The sequence below is a fragment of the Mugil cephalus genome, chromosome 19, assembly GCF_022458985.1.
Source record: "Mugil cephalus isolate CIBA_MC_2020 chromosome 19, CIBA_Mcephalus_1.1, whole genome shotgun sequence".
Taxonomy (NCBI): Eukaryota; Metazoa; Chordata; class Actinopteri; order Mugiliformes; family Mugilidae; genus Mugil; species Mugil cephalus.
Window position 1 is genome coordinate 8,244,558 of NC_061788.1, and position 27,107 is coordinate 8,271,664.

The following is a 27,107-nucleotide window of genomic DNA, read 5'->3' on the forward strand; positions in this document are numbered from 1 at the left end:
CTGCAAAACTTAATTTAATTATGCACCTCAACAGGGATTTCCTATTCTGTTGTGTACGTTTGTCTATAAAAATAGATCAAAATTTACATGATGTTCAAATAAATGCTAGAGGAATGGATAATCTTGAGTGGAGTTCAGCAGCATTCGGGTAAAACGTTCGTCTTCCCACGCGAGGAGAGGTGATAAAAGTCAATGAATTTAAACAACGCCAATGTCTGAGAAGTTTCATTTTTATTCGACTGGAGTTAAATGAACCACAGAGAGTTGCAGAAACTGGTGGAATCTTTAACAAAAATGATATTTTTTACCCCCTCAATCATTAAAAAAGGAAAGCCCACTTAAAAAAAAAAAGAAAGAAAGAAAAAAGAAAATTTACTAATCTGCACCAAGTCAGTTTGAGTGGTGGGTGGGAAGAAACACAAGGGAGGAAACAGAGAAAAGGTAAAAACAGACAATACTAAAGGGTGTGAAGTCTCAGCTTCACGTGTGTTTCTACCTTAGCAGCAGATTTACAGACTATTAATATTGCACCAGGTAAGTGCTCTGAAAAAAAAAAAAAAAAGAATCACATTCAAGTAAATGACAAGACATACGACAGGCGGCATGACCTCAGAGTGATCTATAAAGTGCCCTTTAGGTTCAATAGTGTTAGAAAAAGGAGAAAGAGAACATAAAGAAAAAACACATTTTTCTTTCTTTGTAAGAAACGTGCTGTTTTATATTCAGTGGCAATCACAGCTTTTCTCTCAAACACCCGCGCGCACACACACACACACATACACACAAACACACACACACTCACACACACATCTTCATCTTAGTGTTGTTGATCAGTAATACTTCTGTTAAATGTAATACGTACATATATTTATATATCATGAAAGAACTTAAAATGTTTCTTCTTTTCTTTTGTCATCCAAGAACATTTTACAGCATTATGAACAGCAACAGGCGTGAGGATATTAATATAATCATGACGTCTCAGAGAAACTAACCCCCCCGCCCTCCCCCCGACCTTGATTACAAATGAATATGTAGTCAAAGCAAACACAAGGTACAGTTTCATGCTCTTTTCACTACAATAAAAACATTTTTATTCAACACATTTGCTATCACTGTAACAAGTGATTTAATCGCTTTTCCCAGACTAGCCGAATTTGCACTTCACACACCATGTCATATATAGTTGTCAAAGTAGTAAAGAACGTTGTTCATCAGTACAAATACACTGAGAGTACTTTCCTGCAAGAGTTATACCAATGATTAAAAGAAAATCTGTTCCATGAAGACAAAAAAACAATTAAAAAAATCGTCTTTGTGGAGTGTTCGATCCCCCACTTCTTGAATCCTTACCAGTAGCTAAAAAAAAAAAAAGAAAGAAAAGAAACTGTATTCTACAAAAGGCTGCAGCGGCGGCGGTATCTGATCACACGAGGCTCTAAGGAGGGGTGTGGCCGGATTTTTCCTGAAATGTGATTGGCTAGAATTCCTAAGGTAATCTGGTGTTGGTCTAAGGATTGGTGAGAGTTGTGATCATAGTGCCATTGCAGTTTCTCAGAGACGTAGTGCATGTAGGAGCCAGATCAAGGCCATGCTAAGGACCCTTCCACTTAAGGGTGCTCGAATACTGTGCTATAGTGTATATCGAGGAGCTATTGAAATGCATTGGTGTTTTCCAGCACTGTAGATTTTTTTACAGGACGAGGGGGGAGGGGAAAGAAACAGTGGAATCGGGGAGGGGGGCTCCTGTCATTCATTGCTCATGCCTGCAGATAATAAGCATTCAAACAGTGCAACGCTCCCTCTCTTCCCCCAGCACCTTGAAGGAGTGACCTACCCACACGGAAAAGATATAAAGACGTAGGCATATTGGCTCGACGAGTCGCTGTACAGTCTCGAAAACCACCGCGTTTGCAGAGGCGGCTCGCGGTCGGGCGTTACAGTACAACATGCTTGCACAGAACTGCTACGGCAGCTGGTTTCACATCCCCGTGGCTTTTGTTTTTAGTGTTGGGTGGTTGGATGCGGTCGGTCAGGCGGCGGCGCTTTAGTCGACTCCCTCGAAGCCCTGCGCGTTCTCCACAGCCATGAGGAGCTTCTCCCTCAGGTCCTCAAATGATTCGTAGGTGGGCAGATCCAAGCGGTTGAAACTGGGGAGAAAGATTAGGTTTAGTTTGGCAAATTATCAAAAAAAGGAAAAGTACTTTAAAATCACTTGGCTTTTTGTTATGCGTTAGCCAGTCAGTCCACTTTGGTTCTATCTTCGGTCACTTTTCCACTGAAACATCTCAACTTGTTCTACAAAGATTAGCACAAAGTTTGGCACAATCATTCATCATAAATTCACCTTCAGTAGAAGACCACTTTAATTGGTCCGATATATAAACGCTCTGGAGTCACGGGACGCACTGGTGCATCCAAATCACATGGCCAAGTTAAGACGACGTAGCAGCAAGTTTCAACTTTTGTAGAAAGTGCTAACTTCAAACTATATAACAGTGTTAAAACTAAAAAAGGGCAAGTAAAACTAGACTCATTATAAATAATTTACGCCACACTTTTTCCTGAATATTGCCGTCATGTTGATGCGCGTCTGGTGCACGCAGGAGAAACGGTGAAAAGCAGGACGCTAACAAGCGGAGATCGCTAGCCAGCCTTGAGTGCCCAACAGAAGAATAAAACCAAAACAAAACAAAATGACAGACCCTTTCGTAATGGTGAAAAACTGCATCCTATCAACCTATCAGGAAATGATGTGTCAATGGTTGCTAAGGAAGAGGGAAAAGTTGTGGGAGTGACGCTATGTTCAGTCTATGGAGCGACTGCAGCCAACGAGAAAGAAGCCAGAGATTTCGGACTTTTCGATATCATTACTTATTGTTACACCTGACAGTTTTGTAAATTGTTGTACTAAAATGTGTGATGCATTTCCTGTATTTTAATGGAAATAGTTATAAATAGCTAAATTTGTTCATAAGCATTTGGAATTTACACTTAAGATTTGCATTCTCAGTTATAAAAATGGTTTGTTAAACATGTTTGCGGTTTTTACAGTGAAAAATCCAACATTTTCCTACTCAAATTTTATGGTTTTAGTGTGGTTTTAGGTCCAATGTGTTAACACAGTTTGTCAAAATGGAAAAAATAATTGGTGAGGTTGTGTGGAAAAGAATGATACCAAACAACACAATGCAAATCATTTTAAAGATGAAATAAAGAGGTAAAACCAAAAGTAGTCAAAAACGGACTTTGTGTTTTGACATGCACTGTGGTTCTGGCAATTGCAGAGCACAAAATCTGAACAGAAAAGTAGGTTTTCTCAAATTTTATGGACAACGCTGAATTAATTCAATAGAATCAATATGACAAAAGTGGACAACTGGTTGTTTTGCTACCTCCTTGCTTTTGCTGAAACTTGGCAGGTCACATGTGCAAGTTAGCGAAAGTTAACACCACCTCTCTTAATCCGACTGAAAATTCCTTCCAACCAGGTCAATCTGTTCCTACCGAGGTGGTTACATGATGTATTTTTGTTCTAAATGGACCGTTATAATGATTATTAGTGGAATACTAGTATCCATGCAGATGCAGAAATCGTAAGCATGTTAGCATTGTAACATTAGCATTCAGTGAAGCATCACTGTGTGGCCATGTGCTAGCGTGGCTGAGGCCTCTCAGTCTTGTTCAGTGTGTGTGTGTGTGAGTGTGTTAGTGTGTGCACCTGTGACATACCATGTGTGAGCTCTCGGCAACTTATCTGGTGTTCCCCACTGTTCGATTGTGAACAGCTGAGGACCATTAGAACCTGCCAAAACAAAGAAACAATAATTAAGTTAAGACTGTTGAGTTGACGTCGATATGCTTGTGTCAGAACACAAATTCAACACAGCTTAGGAGAAGGGGAGCCTTTTTGGGTCATTTCTGCATTTTACGTACAGTGGATATAAATGTTTAGATATTTTAATCATGTAAGGCCATAATTGTACACATAGATCCCATGAAGAAAAGCTTGAAGTGAGGGCTGATATCATACTGTTTTAATAAAGATGGATGGAACATTTCTAAGTAGAATTCATCAAGTAAAATCCTCAATTCAAAGTTAATCCTGATACTTAACTGTATGTGTACAATAATGGTTTTTGGAACAGACACTAATACCGGTACAGCATGCCAGAAGGAAGTAAAAGGAACCTGAAGTAATCTGTTGAGTTCACATACCGTACAGCTCGGCAAAGCCGTTCATGGGCACTCGTGACGTTCCCGTAACAAACTGGAGGAGTCGGATTCTCTTTTCAGCATCCATCAACAGGACAACCTGATGAGATCAGACAAGTAAAGTCACTCATTGACAAATTGTTTAACCAAAAAGCCTAAACACTAGGGGCTATCACAATCAACGCATTAACGTGGATTAATGGACGTCTCTGGCAACGTATTTCGGGGCAGTTTATCCAAGTAGAGTCACACATGTGCAGTTGATCCGGTAGTGACAGGAATCAGAACCAGCTGATAAAGATAAAAGATGCTAAACAGCACATTGGCCTTCTGTATGGGAAATCTGAGTACAAAAAAACCCCAAGATGTGACAGTTGACCGACATGCACAAGTATTACTGCACACTCTCCAGGAAGTGAAGTAAACTAATGCATCACCCAGTTTGCAACAAACCAAGGCAAATCAAGACATAGACAAGCTGGCAATACTGGTTTGCAAATATCTGGTCACTCCTGCAACCACTGTTTCGTGTGAGAGACTGTTCTCAGTTGCAGCAACATTGTAAATAAGAAGTGATCAGCTCTCCTCTAGGACAATGTCGACAAATCAGTTTGTCTTATATATATATATAAATGAAAAACAATTAATGTAGATTAAAAATGAATTATCTGTTATCATGATTAATCGGAATTAATCCACAGCAACCCGGTGATTAATCTGACTAAACATTTTAATTGTTTCACAGCACAACTACAAACATAATTTGAATTTATTACTTTCCATTATCTCTACTCCAAAAAAGAAAATATTCCAAGAGAGAAAAATCTTTCAGACAGCTTCGCAATTTAGCCTGCGTGTGTATGTGTATTCTTGTGTGACTATCTTTGTGAGGACTAAGTGTTAGACGGTGAAAATGAGGACACGTTCAGTCGTTCATTTTGTAATGTGTAATTTATGCTTCTGCGCTAGTGTTCGCAGACCCAGCACGGACCTCGCTGCTTAGCTGACGTGCACCTCCACAGAAATTTAACTACTTGCTGCTGTGATGTACAACTTGTGTTCGGCAAAAGGGCTCAAACCGGCGGTAAATCACACGTAACGGATACTCAAAAGGTTTGAGATTTGGCTCTAAGGTAAAGGATCAAGAATCAATCAAGAATCATTTGAAATTTTGTGAGGCAGCTCCTAGCTTAAGTAGTGCAAATGTAAAAACATTCGAATAAGCACTATAAACATAGAGTCAGCATGTTGCTGGACATTTAGTTGGGATGGTTAAAAAAGAAAATGTCTGCACAAATTCAAACAGGCGGCTTGAGCAACACGCTGAATCAGACGACACGACGCTGCTTTTTGAGAGCGCAGCTTTGTACACATGCACAGATGTGTGTGTGTTTGAGCATATTTGATGTGTGAGAGTGTGTCAGCGCTCAAGTCAAGACAGATGATAACCAGGCGAGGTACAACTTTAGCCTCTTTCATCAGAGCAAACAAGCTTGTACTTCCAAACAGACTTTGATCTTCAAAAGCGAGGCCAGTAAACCTGCCGCAGGTCGGATGGACGGGAGCGATGACTGGAACCGGCTTTCATTATGAAACATCCAGCCACCACGACTAACCCTGCAGGTCGCATTCCTCTGTTTACCTTCGTGTGTGGGGATGTTTTAAAGACGTACCTTCCAGAACCACTGTATAACCGGATGGTTGGGACAGTAGCCGTTCTTGTAAACAGTGTGTTGTCTCCAGTCGTTGACGTCAACGTCACCCAGACCACACATGAGCAGCTACGCGCAGACGGAGGGGGAAGGGGAAACAGAAAGGAAGCAGTTAAGCCAGAGCTACATTCATCTCAAGCTGTTTCTCATTCATTAAACCCTACAATTAAATGCAACTACTGTTCATTTCAAATAACTGTCAATTATTTCTGGATTAACTGATTAAGTGAATAAAATACTGACAAAACTGTTTCCCAGAGTGAAGAAAACACATTTAATGCTATAAAAGCCTTAAAAATACACAAACATTTGCAGAAGGTCACATGGTATCAGTTTTTTTTTTGTAGGTTGCTTAAAAAAATTATTTAAACGTTCAACAAATGCTGTTTTAAAAACTACTTCAGGCGTCCGTACCTCCAGTTCATTTTCATCAAAGATCTTGATCAGATCTATCTGAATGAGTTCAGTGAAGCCCTGAAATTAAACAAAGGAAATTATGAGAACATGGATCTTATGAAAGGACAATCCAAGCAAGATAAACACAAAACTATTCAAACAATATTCAGAATATTAAGTTTTGAAAGCATGACCAAAAAAAAAAAAAAAGAAAAAAAGAAAAAAAAAAGGGAGATATATACAGAGGTTAGATTAGTTCTATACTAAGGGCCACGATGCCCCCAAGTGGAAACTGTAGTACTGTACATTAATACCTCCAAGAAGGCGTTCATCTGCTTCTGGACCCGATTGACAAACCTCCACTGGATGACCAGGCTGGTTAAAGGAAGAAAATTATTATTATTACATACTTGATTATGTAGATTTACGTTTATTCAAATATTTATAGGAATACTCTGCACAACTTATAGGTCTTACTCTATGTATTCTTTCTTGTTCTCATTAGTGACCACCATGTCAGAGCCGCTGGGCTTCAGGTCGACCTGATATGTCTGAAAAGGCAAAGTCAGGAATTACTTCACATCCATCAAAACTGAGATTTCGAATAATCGTAAGTGACTTTGAAGTGTGCGCACACCTGTCCAAAGTTGTCCTCGTCAATACAAAACCTCAGATCCAGCTCAGTGGGATCGTTTTCCAGAATCCACTTGAGGGAGTTGTAGTATTCGCTGTCCTGCAAGTGCAAATCAAACAATTAACCACGTGATCTTTGCTGGCAATTAATCGGAGAATCGTGTTAAAAGGTCTCAAGTCTAGTGGCTAAACTTCTCAATTAAGTCATTTAATGATTTAATGAGAATGAGATCTTACCACAGACTCCATGTCTTTGAGAGAAATCTGTTTTCCCAGCATCATCTTGTAGAACGGACGGATGAAAAAACCTAGTAAAGCAGAGGACAACTTGTAGCGGCATGTGTGACCTGAATCTGTGTCGTTAACACATTTTATAGTTTGGTTATGATATAAAGAGTGCATCCACTGAGCATCTTACCATCCAGTAGTTTTCCATGAAAAACGGCCATTCCTGCTACACGTCCGATGAACTTGAAATATGAGAGGTGGTCCTCGTTGCACAGGCCAGAGTTGGGATTGATTTGGAGTGTGTAGTTGTCCCTGGACGGACACATGACGAGATTAAGGTCAGAGAGTGGCACCAATATAACGGCAGTGGGAATCTCCTAAATATAGCGGATACTGATTTAAGTGGTTAAGACTCCAAACCAGAGGATTTCTATTCATCACCGTCTACTGTAGATAATACAGCGACTATGAACCCATACAACCTCGTAATTAAAACTTTGAGTCTTGATACATGACCAAACATGTATTTAGATTTAGTGTGGCTTGTTAACATGATCAGGTGTTAGCTGGGTTTACATGGAGCCACATATCCCGATTACAATCAGTTTAGAAGCCCAAACCGAATTAAAATGCTCCATATAAACACGATCGGAATAGACCCGGGGAAAATTCTCTTTCCCAAACTGATTGAAAGTCATGTAAACGTCTGAAAGAACTAGACATTATCGCACACTTAGACATCAGAAAAAATAGAAATATCGAACTGTTTAAAAAGGTCCATCAAAAATTCACTAAAGTCGAGATAGACTGAAGCATGGAACGAATTCAGAACCTCTGGAAAACCTTGAAGACCGGCTACTATAAGGCCTAACACTATAGCAAAAGTGGATATGACCCCACAAAAACCTCCCGAATCAAGCTGCTGCTTTAAAGGTGTACAAAAAATAGCAGCTACTTTGCCAACTGGATGAAAGATCATGATCATGTCACATGTAAACAGCTGACCTAAGAAAAAAGGTCTCCATGTAAAACTGGCTATTGTAAGTTAGCTCATTGCATCATCGGTCCCAAAAGACCGCCATGGCAAAGCCAATCCACGGAGCCTCCAAAACTGTGTCCGGGCAAGATTAGTTTGAACTGAAATCTAACCAAAGCTGCTCTGTTGTGCTCTTATGTTGACATTAAGATGATAGTTTGTGTTAAGTATGTCATGGTTCTGTTTCATTTCATCATGTGGTGACTGGAAGTACACATGTACAGTATTTCAGTGACCTAATAGGCTGAGTGAGTAAACTGATATCCTTGCATCCACTTATTGCAATGTGGACACAGTGTAGTGGCTGCGAAGTGCATCCCAGTGGTTACTAGCCCTATTAATGTGTGTTACCAGTTCATGTAAGTTAATTTTAACGCCCTGGTAGCCTTGTTCAGTGGCTGACCTAAAAGACCCTCTAAGGAGTGATCTATAAAAAGTATTACAGCGAGTAAGCTTTGCCTAGCGCCATTGTTTGCTGATAACCTGGCATTTGTTATGTTAAGCTCTTCAGCAGTTCTGCCCTCTTGACTGAATAAGGTCACGTCTTACTGCCAAAAAAAAAGTGCATTTAAGTGCAGCCGCATGATTAAAACTCAATGGATCGATGATGTATCATTACAACGGGTTTTCATTTCAAAAGTTGGACGTTTTGAACGCACTTTTTCATTAAGTGTTCATTTCTCCTTGGCACCGATGAAAGAGAGAGGACTGAATCACCGTGCACTGATAACGGTGCCAAGAAAATGAACAAAGCACATGACGCTATTGTCATGCTGACGTGTCAGCTATGTGGGAAACGCTGGTTTCAGGATGGCTTTTTGAATATGAGGAAAAGTTAAGCGAAGCAAAAGGAAACTTTGAAAGTCACACGGGGAAAACAACATGACAACATTGCCTGTTACTGCACCTCCATGGAAAAAGTCATATGAGGAGAGACGGATGTTTCCACGGCTCAAAATATAAAAGTACGGTCCCTTTACTACTTGTTCTTTGCGTAACACCGTGTCCTGTATCCAGTGTCACATCCTGGTAAATGTCTCGAGGGTTTAAACTTCTCTTCTTTCGCCAACTCCGTATATTTAAAGCAAGTACGCACAAACAAACAGAGACTGACTTACGTGGCCGAGTATTCAAACAGGCCGTAGTAAGGATTGAACATCTCCTTGGATAAGAGGAAGAACCACTCTCTGGCCACACCGCCGTAGTCCAGTCCCTTCTCTGATTCAAACTCGATCCATAGCCGCGCTTTCAGAACGTCCGGCCTCTTTAGGGACATGATCCGACGGTACGACTCTTCAAAGATGTTGTTCCTGTGAAGCTTCATCTCGAAACGGTTGGGGATGTCAGCCTGGAAGAGATTGACAAAAAAAAAAAGAAAAAAAAATGGCATTTATCTGCTAAATACAGACCAGATGAAATGGATTTTATTTTATTTGTTCAGGGACCTAAACACAAAGAAAACACATACATCCAGACATGATTATTACTAAATTACTACTCAGGCTGCAACAGGAATCCGGGAAACAGATGTAGCTTTAAAGCTGATAAAAAGGGTGCAGCACAAGACAGAATGCTCTGCCTCAGCCAAAAAACAGTGCAACAATCCATCTTATTTCAGCTACCATTGTTATTGTTCACCCGAGATTAAATTCCAGCATTAGAAAAAAAAAACCTAACAGCAATTTGCAATTTTGTACCTACTGCAACAAAGCTTAATTAGAAAGAAATGCGAAAAGATTGCCACGTTATTAGACTCAGTCACGCAGTGTCGCAACAGCGTGAACAAAGTTAAAGTATGAGAGCAGATGTAAGCAATCAAAACAGAAATTAAGACTGCTTTCTCGTGCATTAAGCTCTGGAATCGTTTTTCAAAAAGTTCCCCGGCAAGAAATCAGAGACTCAGAACAAAAAAAAAAGAAAAAAAAAAAAGACTTCTTACCGGCTTCTTTAATTTCTTCCTGAAGTAGTCATATTTCTGCTTGAACTCTCTGGAGTAGGGAACGGCCTGCAGAGATGACAAAAAGAAACACACACAGGAGTCAAAAACTAGTTAAAAAGCGTCGAGTCTATGAATATAGAGCGAGGAAAAGTACATAGAACTGAATATGGACAGATGACAATGAAGAGAGAGCAAAATCTGAAGTGGTACACAGCGACAAAGTGATTTATCTTGACACGCTGAGGCTAATGACAGAGAGGACCACTATGTTGTTTCCATTTAGTGACACTGCTGTGGCTCTCTCTGAACTAAGTGGGGCAATAAGAGGAAACTACTCACAGGTCCTGTGATAGCTGGGCTCTGGAGACGAGGGTCCTCCCACTGCGTGTTCTTTGTGTCTGGGTGGAATAAGCACAGTGGACTGTCATCCCCCACTCATTTAAGACGGATAAAATTCGAGCAAAATAAGTATTGTCAAGACGTCTTTAAAGTCTGAGGGATGCAAGGGGCACCTCTTCACCTAGCATGAACAGATAATCAAATAAATTGCAGGGATGGCAAAATTCCGCATCCATCCACTAAAATATACTTTTTTATTATCTGTCTTTATTCTTCATCTCATTACTTTTACTACATATTATATATTACCCATAATTACCAAGGTTATGACCAAACTCAATGGCTGCTCCATCTTAACCTCCTGAGACCTGCTGTCCTCATATGGGGACGTAATGTTCTAGGTTTGTAGCAGCTTATTCTGCTTCATTTAGACCACAGGTCTTCAACAGGGGGGTCCGCGGAGGGACTGCAATCGGGTCGCAAAATCTTTTGTTGATGAGACATTTTTCATACATTTTTTTAAAATTCATTTTACCCCACAAATTAAAATAAATATATATTTTAGTAAAGGTATCAACGGAGGCAGAAGATATTAACTTTCAGTCAGCAAGTCAAGTTAAAACTTATCTGTCAGTTATTTTCTTTATCTTTATCTCTATACACGGCTTAAGTATGTTTATGTTTACAGCAGTTGTATGTCTCCCTTACTGTTGTACATGTTTGAAATAAAAAAAATATTTGAACCCGTGTATTATTTGAATAGCTTAATACGGACTGTAAAACGGTGATAATAATGTATATTTATGAATAGCACTAGGCCCAGTTTTACATAGAACAGGTCCTACTAATCCCTAATACCTAAAGATCTTCAATCTTATCTTAAAGAAATGAAGATGCCAACCAAATGCTTGGGCCTCAGGAGGTTAAATGTTGCTCTCGTAGAAACGTTCCTGTATTAAATTTCTTGCTCCCACCACAGACACATCTGTCCAGCTTATTGGTCTGTTGTCACGCATTTTGGTTTGTTATGTGTGAAAGGAAACCAAGTTTGCAACTCTTCAAATTATTCAGACCGTAGCAAATAAACTATGCGCCGGGAAAAGCAGTTTAATCATCAAAAAACCAGCACGGGAGAGACAGAAAGTCCTCTTACTGTGGTCAATGTAGAAGGTGCGTCCGTCTGTGTGAACTCTTTCTTCCCATCCAGGCTGAAAAAGAAACAAAAGAGAAGAAGAGTGAAGGAGCCGCGTGAGAGCACCACTAAACAGGCCGTGCTCAAATAGTAATTTAAATCCATCCATTTATTTAGATTTTTTGTTCAATTTGTGTTTAATTGAACTTGGCTGACCAACTGAATGGTCCAAACGCTGACGTCCCAGCATCGCAGGCGACTCAAGCTCAATCAAACACCACGAAGGAAATGAAAGGATTTTCATTTATATTATTATTATTATTTTTTTATTTATTTTTTTATTTGAGTCAGGTCTGACACGTCAGCCAGGCAGGGATACGACCACAACATGAAGGTTAATCACCACTACTAGTTCAGACCAGTGACCAATCAGGACAGTGTCACAGGTCATACACACACACACACAAACACACTCGTTTGGCACCAGCAACCAAGCAATTTAAATAAATAAATAATAATAATAATAAAAGAAAATTGCCGTCGATCGAGAGGAACGGGGTGGGGAAAGGGACAGAGCCTGACAGTTTATCAAACAGGGCGTAGCTACAGCATGTACCGCGTAGGAGTCTCTAAGTACGCTGCAGCTGCATGAGCGGAGACTGGAAAAGCAGCATGCAGCATACAGCCAGTTCCTTCCTCTGACATACATGTATGGCTCCTTTTGGTTCTTTTTAAAACCTCCCTCCTTCTTTCAATCCCTTTCTGCCCTTCATTCACCCCATTTCCTCCATCAGTCCTTCATGTCCGTTCTCCTTCTGTCTCGATAAAAGTCTCCGACGTCTCTTGGCCTCGCTCCACTACTCGTCTAACTGAGCCTCAGACTCTGATACGGGTACTCAGACGTGGAGCGGTCTGAGGAGTCCCCAGGAGAGTAACGGGGTTGGGGCGGGGTTTTAATCATTAACAGAAGGGGTGGTGGTGGCGGTGGTGGTGGTGGTAGTGGTGGTGCAGGGAGGACGCACACACAGAGAGAGAGAGAGAGGAAGTGGGGTAAAATACTGAAAAGGAAGGGAGAGGTACAATCCATCCATGCCGGTTTTGAGAGAGAAAGAGAAAAGACAGGAAGAGAAAAAAAAAAAAAACAATATAAAAAAAAAACGCAAGGCTGTCTGCAGGCATTTGACCAGACCAGACTGGACCAGACAGGTAGGCAGGCAAGGCAGAGGGAGGGAGGCACCAACCAACCTCCTCTGGTAGGTGCTGCCAAACAGACATGGCCAGGTGTAGAAGAAGAAGAAGAAAGAAGAAGAAGTAGCATACATTAGATCCATCAGAACGAAGAGAAAAGAGAAAGAGGGAGAGAGAGAGAGAGATCACACACACATGCACGCACCACACAAGCCCGAGAGATGTACAAAACCATGGAGCTTTGATTATTAGCGACGAGCTACAGTGATGTTAGGTTTACTGGTCGGACGTTCAAATGCGTGATAACACAAGGTGGCTAAGTCCAGAGCTGTATATTAGAGGGAGTTAGGCCAACTAGAGTCTGAGCTATCCCGCTATGCTGATTGGTTCTGAGCTGGTCACGTGTTTCACACGCGCCATGTTGGATACATCTAACCGATATTCACCTACAATGTAGCATTGTCACTCTATCCACAACTGTTGTCACTTGTGTACTGTACTTTTTGTTGCCTGGTGTCCTATTTAATGTTGTGGTTCTCTGCTCTCTGTGTCCTATTTAAATTCTTTCACCGTTTTATTTTTCTGACTATTGCTGCTGTAACATTTGGATTTCCCCAATGAGGATCAATAAAGCATTATCTTATCTGATTTTATCTTATCTTATAAAGAAGTGGCAATAACAATAGTGGCAATAAAACTGGATTAAAAGTTAAAATATACCACAGGTCCGTGCTAATGTTATAATGACAGTAAGACTGGCTTAAGTTTCACTATTTCTCAGTAATTTCAAACTTTTAACGGCGATAGAAGAACACGGGAGATATAAGATATGTAAAGTAAGTAGAGACTGGGATATTTAAGTGAGAGCTTTTTACATATAGACAACATCCCTCCGATGTTGACTTGGCCGGACTCTCTCTAATAAACGCCTCTGGCTTAGTCTTCACCTCCTAATTAGGCTTTAAAACAGATCCCAGATTACACCTTCCTCTTAACCCTTTTTTTATGGCAGGAATAAAAACAAACGTCATATATACCGTCTGATCACAAGGTCACGTGTCACATCTGCTTAATTCTCATACTAAATGAAGCTAAATGGAAAACTTAGTGACTAAACCAAGCTATAAACAAGAAAACACAAAGTCACTGACAGTGAAGACGAAGGAGGATTACTTGTTCTTATTCCTTCCTTCGCTAAGTCAACAGATCACCCTGTTACAGACAGTGGTAATTGTGAGTAAACCAAGTTAAGCGATTGTTGTGATTTACGAGATTGTTATGAGCGCCGGGCCCAATGTTAAATGTGTCGTATGTCTAATTGTGACAGCACTTACAGGAAGAGGACCGAGGTCACCGGGCTCCATTGAGTTCTTATTCCTCATATGGACTGGATATTTCAACCTGGGATCCTCCTGGTTGTCGGCAGAGAAGGAGAACAATTTAGAACAAATAACAAAACCAAATATGTCAATATGCCTGCGGGTCAAGGATAAATCAGTTCTCTTCAATACAGCAAAGAGAAACTTCTTAAAGCTCAGTTTTGTCCGAGCAGCCCAACGTTAAACTGAATTTCGCGCCACCAGATGTCACCAAAAGATCCTTTAAGGCCGAGGCGAACCACTGCCCCACATATCTGTTACTACATTACTCAAAATGTCAAATAATTCACCAGCCAGTGACCACAGTGTCCTAAGCTCACCCAGGTAGTGTTTCTGCTGTTGTGGTCGATGAAGAACGGCCGTCCGTTCGGGGCTATTCTCATCTCCCAGCCCGGGGGCAGGAAGCTCTGCTGCGTCTTATGCTGTGACTTCGGCGAGCTGTAAGGGGACGGCTGGGGGGACTGCGGGTTTGAGAGTGTGTCCTTCACAGCCCTGCGCACCTGGATGTTGTTGGCTCCCTGGAAGCAGAGTGGAGAGTTTGTTTAAAGTGGTGGAAGTGAACATGGACGACAACAGGCTGACGATAACGAGGCGTCTTCACTTTGTCCTGACAAAATGAACAAGATTAAAAATCTTATCGGCGGCATCTATCACATGGTTCAACACTAAGGGAGTGTTATTATTAGAGGGTGGTATCCAATTAACATCCACGCTTTGTACTCCATCAACCTGTCGATGTTAGATGGTTAGAGAAGCACCGTAAGACAACTGGTATGAATCCCCGGGTACAGCATGTTCCTTCGTCTGGGTTAGAAATCAGAAAACAAGTTAACTCATGATTACAGAACTTGGTCAAGGCAACAAAAAAAGAATAATCACGACATAATACCTTTCTCTCAACTCTACCTTATAATCTTCTATAGCAACAACAAAGTGGTCCAGACTAATGACTGTTCCCACACTGCGTTACGTTTTTAGCCGTAATTATCACCCACTGATCTGATTTTTAGGCTGCATTAATTAGTCACACACCTCCCACCTCTTTTTTTAAGTTGTAATTACATTCCGCCGTGAGCATTTCCACTTCCGCAATCCCTCGTTAATGCACACTCGCACTTTAATTAAACTCCCTTCAGGTCTGTTCCCTCGGTAGTAGCGAGCGCAGCCATTAAATTCGGTGGAAGGTCAAAAAGAGACCGTCCTGGTCTTAATTAGTTTCTGGTATATTTGCAGCTATGGTGTGTAATTCAAAGTTAAGGATAAAAAAAAAAGAAGAAGAAATATTTGGGACAGGGAATGAATGTGCATCTCCTCATTTTCCTTGACTGATGATGATGATTCTAGGATGTAGGTCTTCGACAGGGGGTTCGCGGAGGCACTGCAGGAAGGGTCGCAAAATCTTTGGTTGATTAGACATTTTTTATATATTTTTTTAATTTTCCCTACGCAAATTTAAGCTTCTTAAATACACATTAACATGAATCCAACATATTTTAGGAAAGGGATAAGGGATGGCTCAACATTAAATGCAAAATTATAATAATAATGTATATTTATAAATAACACTAGCCAGAGTTTAATATAGAACACCCTGTAATAGGTACGGGGGTCCTTGACCTGAAAAAGGCCCCTGTCCTTGGACTTATTCTCTACTTTTATAGGTGACCTGGAGTGACATGTGGCTAACACATTTACCGCATGTGAGGTCTAAATATTAAACCACCTGACAAATAAGTAAGAGACTGGCTTCATGACAAGAACAACATGGCGAACACACCAGTCACGTGGAGGACGTGTGCAGCTCCTTTCTTAAGATTAGTGGTGGCAAGACGTGCAATGAGAACTGTGTGCCTCACAAGATGTGACAAGAAAATTGTTATTGTTAAACTATCCCCTATCCCTTTACTAAAATATGTGGGATTAATAGGATTATTTAAAATTTGTGGGGGAAAATGTATATAAAAAATGTCTAATCAACCCTGTTGAAGACCTTTGTTTTAAATCATTCATTCATTCATTCATTCATTCATTCATTCAGCTGTAAATAAAAAAAATCTTCTGTCTTGGATTTACTACGCCAGTTGCATCCTGTTTTATCTCATTATCTGGAGTAGAGCCCAGATGATTTCGTCCATTAACTGCTTTAGCTCTCAGTCACCAGCTCATTATTCATTGATGAGAAGAAAGACAGAGCAGCTCGAAGAAAGAAGATCTTCATCAATGGACAGATGGAAATAAGAGATTAGGAGGAAGGATCGATTGAACGATGATATTTACTTTGCCACGAGGTCGGCAAGGGGAGAAAAGCAGCATCAAGACAGCCTCAACCTGAAAATGGGAGAGCTTACAGATGGAAGTGTGACGCTGAAATGATGAACAGATTGAAGATTGTGAGTCTGTCGTCTTGGGCTGTGTGAAAAAAAAAGCGCAGGAGAAGAAAGGGGACGGAAATAGGTCGTCCTAAGGAGGCGAGAACAGGAAAAGGATGTGGGTATGATGGACAGGTAAAGGTGGGCAATTCTCACCTCGAAGGAGGTGGAAAGGGTGACGGTAGGGGAGCTGAGGCTACGAGGTCGTCGGACTTGGGGCTCATGGAGGTGGTTGTTGGAGGCATTGGAAGAGGAGGAGGGGGTGGATGCGGGTGGCAGGGCCGACGCTCCCCCTGACGATGATGATGCTGCTGCTGCTGCTGCTGTCGCTGCTGCTGCTGCAGAGGTGCTGGCTCCGTCTTCAGTCAGCTGTCGATGAGAGCAGCACTTTGGAGGTTAAGTGGGGTGGGGATTAAAGCAAGCAAAGCTTCGTCTCATCATGAGCCATGCTGTCAAAGATGCTTGTCTGCACCGGGAATGGTCAGGATGCAAGCTTTTCTCTCTGGAAATGTGTTCCTAAAATCTTAGAAGCAAGGGGTCATTTAGACCCAAGAACAAAAAAAAAACAATGACAGCTTGAATACAAATTTATTAAAAGTATGCGTCCAGCTAGAAAACAGGACGGCTAAAAAAAAAGTGTAATGCTACCTTCAAATGGAACTGAGCTTGTGGTTACAACATGGGAAGTCATGCACCGAGGCTAACGGTGCTAACGGATATTCCAAAATATATAAATAATGTTGTAATCTAAAATTACGATATATTAACTCAGATCTCTACAAAAATTTCCAGGCAAGAAACGGTGACGACCACAAGAGGGCGCCGCTCATATGGCGTATACAGCAAACGCAGCCCCATTTGAAAGCAGCATTACTTAATTACTTGCTAGCCCTGCTGGTAGGAAAAGTAAGGAAACCCACATTTACACCGGGCTACAACTATATAAATAACATGGCAGCATCCTCTCCGAGTGACAACAAAAAAAACCAGATGAGAATCAAGAGACCGCGTGACGATGACACAGGTACAACACGGCCAGCGGTGTGGGGGGGGGGGGATAAAAAGCAAACAAAAAAGCGTGAATTTCAAAGAGGAGAGACGCGAGCATCAAACATACACCCAGTCCCATGTAGCAGCCTCCTCATGAGCTCAGGGGGAGTTGCCTCATTTGAAGACAGAAAGACAAAGGAAGACGAGAGGATAATCTGGGGTCGAAAAAGGGGGGGGAAAGGGCAGAACAGTGGTTGCAGCTCCATGCCAGAGTTTAGAAAGGGCGCGACCGAAGCAGAGCTGCACTCCGTCCTAATATCAAACAAAACGCTAGACGAGAAGAGAAGGAAGACGTACAGTGAAGTTGGGCAGAACAGGAAACGACACAAAGACAGAAAAACAAAACAAACAAAAAAAAGAAGCTGGCGTTTCAGAGCCGTGTCCCTTTCCGTCATTTTTTTTTTTTACAGCTACACAGAGGAGAAACACAGAGGGAGGAGGTGGGGTGGGGGGGAGTAGAGTAGAGGAAGAAGAAGAAGAGGTCCGACACACAGGACAAGGCCGGGACAGAGGCCAAGGTAACGTCGAGTCCCATGCATAGCCTCCAGACAGCCCCGACAGCCAGCCTTCAGACCTGCTGTACCTGCACAATTGGCCTAGTCCAAGTAGTGGTGCGGTTGTTATGGTTGACGTAATAAGTTCTTCCCTTGGCGTCCTTCCTCTCCTCCCATCCAGGGGGCAGGCCGGGGGTGGTCAGGGAGTAAGCAGTCGGTGTGGGAGACTGACCGAGTGTGGGGAGAGAGCAGAAGCAAAGACAACAGCTAATCAGTACAGGCTAATGAGCTCAAAGACACGCGGAGAGGGAAAAGACGCCCATATAAATTGGAGTTTTTTTACTTAAAAAAAAAGTTTTGAACCAGCCGTATTTTATAGCGGCAACAGAAACTCTTGATAAATCTTTTCCCATGTTTGCTGCGCAGCACATTTCAGCTAAAGGAGAAGTGGGTGAGTGCGTACGGAGTCAACCTTCACACACAAAACTAAAACATGTAATAAAAAAATAAATACATAAAGTGGATCATTACTGCGTTCCTGAGTGAACGATTAACCATTTGTTTCGTGAAATATTAAGAAACAGTCAAACCGAATGATCACAACACAACATGGTGGTATTTTTATATATGAAAAAAATGACACATTTTATTATGCTTCTTATCAGGTGACCTCACAGACAACAGCTGTTCTAAACTCTTATTGTCATGACTGCAGTCAGAGAAGTTATTTATCTATGTATGGCTGCACCTGGAACCGATCACCAATCAGAAATGATGTGCACATTCTCTTTTCCCGAACGTTTTTAGGTAGGAACATGTCAAAAAAAAGGGGGGAACAATTACGGGTCTAAATGAAAGTCAGGCGACACATTCAGTCCATCCTACATGGTGTCTGGGAGCTACAAGGTGAATTACTCATTGGGTTGATACTGTACATAAACTGAGGTATTACCATGGTCTCCTCACCACCTGAGACAGTTTGAGCTCTCGTTCTTCTGGTCTGGGAACTCTGCTGATAGTAGACAACAATGGAAGACGGTCTTTAGTTCACATTCTGTTTTCACAGCATACGGCGGAGGCAAAAAAGTGTTCGGGGCAGCAGCGAGAAGCCGAGTGAGGTGGGGGTGGTGGGTGGTGGTTCATTCTTTAGAGGAGGTGAGGAGCGGAGGAGAGAGACGGGTGATTCTTGTGAGCATGGGCCAGGGTGAGGAAGTGCAGTGGCAGTGGTCGCCAATGTGAGTATGAGGACAGGGCAGAGAAAAACCGCTGTTGTGATTGGATGATTTGATTAAAAGGAAGAAAAAAATATTTTTTTTTGTAGCAAAAGTTGCGATGGTGGCGGCTTTTGGAAAGTGGTTCAATTTTAATATTTGGAGGAAAAAAAATCAACAGGGAGTTGAATCCCAAGTCAGTTTAGTTGGTTAATTTCAAAACACTGAAGCTTCAAAACAGACAAAAACAAGTGTTTCCTGAAGATAATGGAGCAGTGACGTGAAATCCAAATCCGACAAAAATCCATTCCGCTTATTTAAAAATTAAAGCCACCTACTATTTTCTTTTAAATCATATCCAAGTCCCTGCTCCCTAAGAACTACTATTTAACTCACAGGTGTCAAACATACGACCCGCGGGCCAAAAGCAGCCCACCAGTGGGTCTAATCTGGCACGCAGCATGAATTTTAATTAATTAAAGACCGATTTTCACTGAAAATAACTTCTATTCCTAATGTGTGCACTCGAGACTAAACAGGAGACAACAATGTGCCCAGATTACACTTAATTTTCTAAAGAAATTTCATTTTTTAAAGGATATTTCTCCTAATTTACTTGTTCTTCTTTGCATTAAAGCAAATGGAAAAACATTGGGCTGTATGTGGCCCCCGAACTAAAATGAGTTTGACACCCCTGATTTACTATTAACAGAAAAAAAATATCCTACTCATTACTATGCTTCTGATTTTTATTTTATTTTTTTGCATTGGCCACTTGAAGCGGCACCAGTCCACCTGCGTAAACAACTACAGGAAAACATTAACCCCAGAATAAACAGCAAACAAATGCCGGCTTCTCAACGGCCGCCCAGTCCCGAGGGACTCGTCGTTCCCCCGATCAGCACCTGCACTTTCCCTCGGCTTGACAAACCTGACTGCTGTGACTCAGATGCATGACAGTTATCTGATTCAGATCTGGTGACAGTTTGCTATGACTCAGGAGGAGACTCTACGGGGGACGCTTGAACTGACGTCCTTCTGTCTTTCGTCCTAATTCGGACTCAAGCCAACAAACATTTCAGCGACACGTCGGACACGGTGGAATGTGAAATCGCATAGAGCGGGAATGAGAGAGGAGGAGGAAGAGGAAGAGGAGGAAGTGTGGTAATCCTACAGACAACCAACAACAAAAAAAAAATGTATATTAGGTAGAGGAAGGTGTAAACTTGGCGGAGGGAGAAAATAGAAAGTGAGGAGGTGTTAATGCCTGCCGAGTATGAACAGGTGGAAGTTTTCAATGCAAGGAGGAGAAAAGTAGGTGCACTGCACATACACTGAGACATGCAAACACAGAGGACACAATGCCAACTGGCTGAGGCAACAAGGGAAGGAAGTAGAAGAACAAAGAACGGGACAGAGGGGGGGGTTTAAAAATATGTACCATAAGAGGAGGAGCCTGAGCCTGGTCGCTGACGCCGTCCGTCATGCTTGAGGAACGGAGACGGTTGGACAGCTGGCCCTGTTCAGAGTGAGAGACTCTATTCGACTGCGCGCATTTACATTTACTTCAAAGACTTTAAATGTGCTTTTGGGGTTTGGGAAAGTGACTGTGTCTGAGTCTCACCAGAGCGGAGCTAGGGCCTGGGACTTCACCGTTAGTGTCGGGGGTTAGCGACAGCCTCAGATTCAAATCTTCAGAAAACTCCTGGGTGACGGGTGTCGGCGGGTGCTGCGGCGTCAGGGCGGCGGAGGCGCCGGGCAGAGACTGGGCGGCGCTGTCGATGGGCTCCTCTTCAGTGATGAGCTCCCAGGACTGAAGAGACAGCGATTGAGATAACGCGATGTTTTACTGACCTCATCGACAGAAGCCGCACATGCGGCCACACATATGTACTAAAATTTTTTTTTTTCTCTCACGTTGTCAATGTCCCTGGGCTCAATGTGTTCGTTCTCCAGGTCTTCGCTGATGTGGCGCCTCGAGCGGAAGACGCGGTGCGCCTCCTGATGGATTTGCCGCTGTTGATTGTCGCTCTCGGTCTCTGAAATCACATCTCTGAGAGAAGAAGTGACAGCATTAACCGGATGCCACTATAACATGACACGTGACGCGCAAATGAAAAATGCAGCCAACACCTGAGTGCTGATGTCATGTGTGAGATTATACAAGAAACAAGGACTGAAAACTAAACTTAGATTCAGCTCATTTCAGCTTTACTCTACAACCAACAAGGACATCATTTCTGTAGCTGAAGTGTTTATCAAGATATCGTTTAGTCTAATTTGAATCTTTTTTTTTTTTAAGGAATAATTTGACATTTGGGACAATATTTTTTGTCCTAGCTATATGAGAAGATTAATACCTGCTCCTTATCTCCTAAATAGAGTCAGAAGGTGATTAGCTTAGCTTAGCTTAGCTTAGCTTAGCACGAACATGTTTTATCGTCTTTGATGGATTCAAATCTGAAGTGTTAATAAGTGAGACTAGAGTAGAATTTATAACCTTTGGAAAAAGTCAGGTTCTACATATTTGTGTTAAGCTAAGCTAAGCTAAGCTAAGCTAAGCAGCTAATGTATGAAGCTTCATGTTCAGGATTGGGAAAATTGATATATATAAATATATTGCAAACAAACTAACTGACAGATTCATATTTTAGTTTACTAGTGTGATGCTCCACTGGAGAAGAGTATGAAAAATACAGATCAGCGTATGTTTACCCAGTGTTTTATGGGATCTGTGTACTTACACACCTACATATGTAATAAAAAGCACACATGAAATAAACTGAAACTATATTCTAAGAGCTCAGCCTTACACGGTGGAGGGGCGTTTCCACTGCGTGCTGCGGTTGTTGTGGTTGACGTAGTAGGTGCGTCCCAGGTTGTCCACCTTTTCTTCCCAGCCTGCGGGCAAAGGCGGCTGCAGCTGCTGGGGCCGCTGATTGCCCGAGTCCGCAGACTCATCCCAGCCCTGAAAGAGAAAGTCATGACCGTCTGACTAACCAGTAGCTCGGGTTAAACATGTGGCCGTTCACATTTCTCCTGACTACCGTCTGCTGCAGGTGTCTGGGACATTTCTGGCCGCGATAGAAGGATGACCTAATATCTGGGCTTTCATATCACAAGCAGTCAGCATCTCAGCAAAGACGTTAGTGAATCTTGCCGAGTCGGTTCAGGGGTTCGAGATTTTGTTAGGGTTAGGGTTCACGTGAAGTGGAGGGAGGTCAGTCAAGTGGAATCCGTTTTTTTTTTGTTGCTAAACGTCACCTTATCTGAGGAGGCTTTCACCTTCTTAAAAAAAAAAAAAAAACCTAACACTTCTCTCCAGCGCTCTTTCAACGTCCGCTTGAGTGCGCATACACATGCAGCAACACACACTGGAGTAAAAAGAGGAAAAGCTCCCATTTCTCCAAATAACAGGCCGCGTTGTAAATGGTTTTTCCAGACCCTGACCTGAAAAAGACTTTTGCCAGATTCTGGCAGCGGGATGGTTCTCAAATTCTCAGAATAAAGACTAGGAAGAAGAAGAAGACTCGTCCTTTTTCTTTTTTTTGTTTTTTTTTCTCGTCTTTCCCCACTCTCAGTAAAGAAGGCTCTCTCTGTGTTGTCTTTGTGTGGAGGGAAGAAATAAAACTAAAATCTGGTTTGGCGTCAGGTTAATATGAAAAACACAGTCAAAAGAATGCCTTAGGTAATGCTCATTCAGCAGGTTTCACTAACATAACAACAATAGCGGCCAAAGCCTTACCTCAGCTTCCTCCCTCGTCTCTCCAGCCTCCTCCTCGTGTCCTCCTTGCTTGGGCAGATAGGCCATCTTCAAGCGCAGGTAACCCTTCACCCTGGACTTGTGACTGAAAAGATAACATCTGCTTGAAGTGCTTTGAAACGCTGGGGAGTTTCCAAACGGCCTATTAGTCCCAGATGGTAGCTCAGCGTTCAACTCGCAGTTTAATGCACTTATGACCAGAGTCTCCAAACCGAAATAAAAACGGTCAAAGACCAAAATACTGACCTTCTTGGTCGCAAAAGGAAGTCTTTGAATGTGTAGGGACGCTCCATGGCGGGGTCCTCCGTCTGCAAATTAAGAGCAGATTGGTGGAACGTATCCAATTGAGCACACAAGCAAACGGGCACGTTAAGGTGCTATCAAAATATCACAGCCACCAGTTTACAGCGCGGCCTCTGGACGGCCACCCAAGGATCATTATGCAAAAAGCCCGAGCTTCTCCCGTTACACGCTGAACGGCAGAAAAGGTCTTTTGTAATTCCCAGCAATCTCACGCTGTTCTCCAGCCCCGGGTGAAACCAGTCCACACCGGCCTCTCACCAGATCGCTGCTCTCGCAATATCAAAAGCGGGATCTAAAAAGTTAGAAACTCGAATAAAAGGGAATATGGAATATGGCGCCTAACGTCATCCTATGATCGGAAGATGTATAAAACAAGCGGCGTGTATGAAACAACCTGCCAAAAACAGCAGCCCCTCAAATGACCAGAGGCAGTCCACAGACCTCAGTGTTAAAATGTCTGACTTTACAGCTAAAATAAACATGTTTATAACCTGGTACAAAAAAAAAGATAATTTACCATACGTATAAGTGTAAATATAACCAACCCCTTTAAATTCTATCAGGGCTTAAAGATTACGCTTCGAGCGAAAGATGACCCACGTCACTGAAGCTTTCTCCATGTGCAGTCACTGAAACATGAAACTGTGTTTGGAAACGGCAGCTCAAAGTCCAATAAGACAAATGTAGCTAAAAGGTCACGTCCTGATTCACCAAAGAAGACGGTTATTACGAGAAGCTCGAACGCAGAAAAAGTTGATGACCGAAGCAAAACCCACCAACTGTGTGAATGAGTAATACCTGCAACATGTTGTCACGTTTAAAATGAATCATAATACGCACATGTGACATACATTAGACGCACAGTGGCTTATTTCTTGCTTAACCAGGGTAAAAAAATAAGAGTTTCAACATCTGCTCTACCGGGAACATTTTCTGTTTTGTCCTGCAGGCTTCGCTTCTCAACATGACTCAGCTGCAGTTTTTATCTGCTGAGAATTTTCTAGGCCGGCGGGACCCAAAAAAGGTCATTAATAATTAACCCCAACAACTTTCCCTAATAGGCTTTTAAGGCTGACAACTTCAAGCAGGTTGGCAGCACACTTCTAAACTTCCTCTTTTTTTTTTTTTTGCATTTCAACTGTCAAGAAACTCACAAGCACGACACACTGTTTTTTTTTTTTGTGTTGTTGTTTCGAAAAAATCTGATAAGGCGCAGGATTTCACACTTTTCCAAATGCGTGCCAGGGCGCGCGTAGTTTTTTCCGTTGGTTCTCGTGAGGGCAGCCCGCCCTCAGGAGCTCGGGGCAGCCTCTCTGTTTACGTTCTGGGCGCCCCGCTCCGTATTTCTAACAAGGAGCGCGCTTGTTTGATCACAACAAAAACGCCACTTGTGCGGGAAAGGACTTTCTCACACTCAAGACGGGCACACGGTGAAAAAACACACACACAACACACTGACCTTCACAGAGGTTAATCGGGCACAGCGAAAAAAAAAAGTGAAGATAAGAAACAGCTGAGTATTCAAAACAGTGTTAAAGCACTCAGTCCACACACACACACACACATGTAAATAACTCACCGGCAAATGGCTGAGAGGAACATCAACCTGTCCGAGGAAATCATCTCTAGTCTAAGGGAGAAGAAAAACAAGATTACCTTAAGCAGCTTAATTTTAAGAGTTTTTTTTTTTTCAGCCAAAAATCATCCAGCAGGGGTAGTGAAAGGGAAAAACCACAACGTTGGAGGAAATTACCTGGTGCACCAAAACGCCCAATGAGTGTGCATTTATTACAGATAAAGTGAAAGATTTCATGGCCAGCCCCATTCAGTAAATAACACTGGCCTTATTTCTGAACACCTGAGGAAATCTCAAATTGTTGCGATGCATTAAAGAGCAATTTCAACCACAATTTACAAACTATCATGTTTTTTTTGTTTTGTTTTTTTCCAATTGCAATTCGAGTACCGGGGCTGTTATCTTCTCCACCAATAAGCACAGATTTCCAGCAGTGTCCAGACAAAAGGCTCGGTGTCGTGTTTTATTTATGGACAGGCCCTTCATAGGAATCACGCCATGGGAGAAAAACCTGTGAAAACCAGCGAGGAAAAACACAACATCCACTGCCACCAGAGAGAAGCCAAGTCAATTAGACAAAGGGAGAGATGTGACAGCAGGGAAGAGCCGGGGAAGGCTTGTGTTTCAGATTCATGAGGCCCAAAGATTTTTTTTTTTTTTTTTTTGTCCACGATTGATGGATGATTACCTGTCCGATATGGAAAAGCCCATTCTTGGAAGGAGCCTGTGTGTGGGACAGAACTTATTTAGACAACAGGCACAAACTAACAATTGTGTGTAATTGCTGACACTGATTTGACAGGGAAGGTGGGTTGAGACAATGTGCTGTGCTTCTGTAGTTGGTTTGTGGGAGATTTTAATGGTTCAGAAACGGAGAGAAACTTCCATCGACTGTCAGACGAAGAATCTTTTTCAATAAAAGAGCAACGCCGAAGCCGCATCTTTTGAAGACTGATCGTTCTATCTAGAAGCTTTAATGTAGAAGAAAACATTGAGGGATCTGTGAACGTCGCTTTACTGCAGCGTAAAGTGTTATGGAAACAATTTCACTCAAAGTGTGGGCAACCCGTGCACTGCATATATTTTATTTGACACTGAAATTTAATAATATCGTGTGGTTCCCGTCTTTAACTCCGAGTCAGCAGAGAAGAGCTTTAAAATGAAACGTATTAAAACCTCTGCTTCAGCCCTTGAACCTCATCAAAGGTAGTTTTTGCCAGAACAAACGCGGTCGCTAAAGTCGAGCTCGTGTAGTTTTGCTGATCTCCGGTGTACCAGTGTTTTTCCACACAGACTGCAGGAAAAAGGCGGGAAGCGAGCGCAGTCCGCGGACCTGGAATTCGACGGTGGAAGGTTACAAATGAGTCACAGAAAAACACTGGCTCATTAATGCACCGGCATGCGCGCAGACACCTGTGGATGCGCGTGTGTGTGTGCGACCTCTCGTACGCCGACGCTCGGGACACACATGTCGAACTGATCCTTCTGGGAAATGCGCGAGTCACTACTGACTACGCCGCCGGAGTATCTGCTTTCATTTCCCAAACCGATTAGACGATTCATTTACTGCTGGTGTAACTCTTCAGCACTTTCAATCGGTTAGTCACATGCTTTCTCTGTGCTAGGACAGGGGAACAAAGGCAACCCGGACCGAAGCATGAGGGACGCAGTATCCTGTTACAGACTTTCACATGTGAAAAACTTAATTAACGTTGCGGCCGGCTCGCTGTTTAATCTTGACTAAAGATGGACTGATATACACTGGCCGATGGAAGTTTTTGGTTAAATTGAGACTTAATATGTGGTTAATATGTGAGAAAAAGCAGTACCAGCTCCAAATATCGGCTCAGAAAAGTGTAAAAAACTGGTATCAGCCCTAAAAAAAAAAAAAAAATCCATATCGGTCAATCTCTAATCTTGACCCGAGATATGAAACTATTTCAGTGGCAACGTCATCGCCGTTTCCTTTCTCTTTTTTCTCTTTTGATGTCCATAACTGCAACAAACATTTTAAGCTTCGGGTATGTGTATTCAGAGGGATATAATTGCAGAGTCATGAAAGGGTCACATTTGAGCCTGCAGCTGCCTCCCAGTACCGGGTTTCACTGTGAGAGGGAGCATGCCATGAATGATCAAGAGGAGGA

General features: G+C 42.3%; 1 protein-coding gene across 11 annotated transcripts in view; it reads right to left on the reverse strand.

The window, feature by feature from the left end:
- Nucleotides 1-214: 214 nt before the first annotated feature.
- The window catches only part of nedd4l (NEDD4 like E3 ubiquitin protein ligase), a 43,190-nt gene continuing 16,297 nt past the window's right edge, over nucleotides 215-27,107 (reverse strand). For 2 of the 11 annotated variants that reach the window (XM_047569510.1, XM_047569504.1), the window contains 28 exons: nucleotides 25,652-25,687; nucleotides 24,967-25,017; nucleotides 23,331-23,392; nucleotides 23,067-23,169; nucleotides 22,135-22,289; nucleotides 21,239-21,374; nucleotides 20,946-21,134; nucleotides 20,763-20,840; nucleotides 19,063-19,122; nucleotides 18,200-18,337; nucleotides 16,723-16,935; nucleotides 14,518-14,715; nucleotides 14,153-14,230; nucleotides 12,876-12,890; nucleotides 11,652-11,706; nucleotides 10,499-10,557; nucleotides 10,160-10,225; nucleotides 9,339-9,568; nucleotides 7,375-7,496; nucleotides 7,194-7,264; nucleotides 6,961-7,056; nucleotides 6,801-6,874; nucleotides 6,638-6,698; nucleotides 6,342-6,401; nucleotides 5,889-5,996; nucleotides 4,219-4,315; nucleotides 3,733-3,805; nucleotides 215-2,150 (listed from right to left, as the gene is read on the reverse strand). In XM_047569510.1, the coding sequence (XP_047425466.1) occupies nucleotides 2,048-2,150; nucleotides 3,733-3,805; nucleotides 4,219-4,315; nucleotides 5,889-5,996; nucleotides 6,342-6,401; nucleotides 6,638-6,698; nucleotides 6,801-6,874; nucleotides 6,961-7,056; nucleotides 7,194-7,264; nucleotides 7,375-7,496; nucleotides 9,339-9,568; nucleotides 10,160-10,225; nucleotides 10,499-10,557; nucleotides 11,652-11,706; nucleotides 12,876-12,890; nucleotides 14,153-14,230; nucleotides 14,518-14,715; nucleotides 16,723-16,935; nucleotides 18,200-18,337; nucleotides 19,063-19,122; nucleotides 20,763-20,840; nucleotides 20,946-21,134; nucleotides 21,239-21,374; nucleotides 22,135-22,289; nucleotides 23,067-23,169; nucleotides 23,331-23,392; nucleotides 24,967-25,017; nucleotides 25,652-25,687 (2,787 nt within the window). In that variant the 3' untranslated portion in view covers nucleotides 215-2,047. The remainder of the gene's footprint in view (nucleotides 2,151-3,732; nucleotides 3,806-4,218; nucleotides 4,316-5,888; nucleotides 5,997-6,341; nucleotides 6,402-6,637; nucleotides 6,699-6,800; nucleotides 6,875-6,960; nucleotides 7,057-7,193; nucleotides 7,265-7,374; nucleotides 7,497-9,338; nucleotides 9,569-10,159; nucleotides 10,226-10,498; nucleotides 10,558-11,651; nucleotides 11,707-12,875; nucleotides 12,891-14,152; nucleotides 14,231-14,517; nucleotides 14,716-16,722; nucleotides 16,936-18,199; nucleotides 18,338-19,062; nucleotides 19,123-20,762; nucleotides 20,841-20,945; nucleotides 21,135-21,238; nucleotides 21,375-22,134; nucleotides 22,290-23,066; nucleotides 23,170-23,330; nucleotides 23,393-24,966; nucleotides 25,018-25,651; nucleotides 25,688-27,107) is intronic. The other 9 variants (XM_047569512.1, XM_047569507.1, XM_047569511.1 and 6 more) reach the window with 6 other exon arrangements.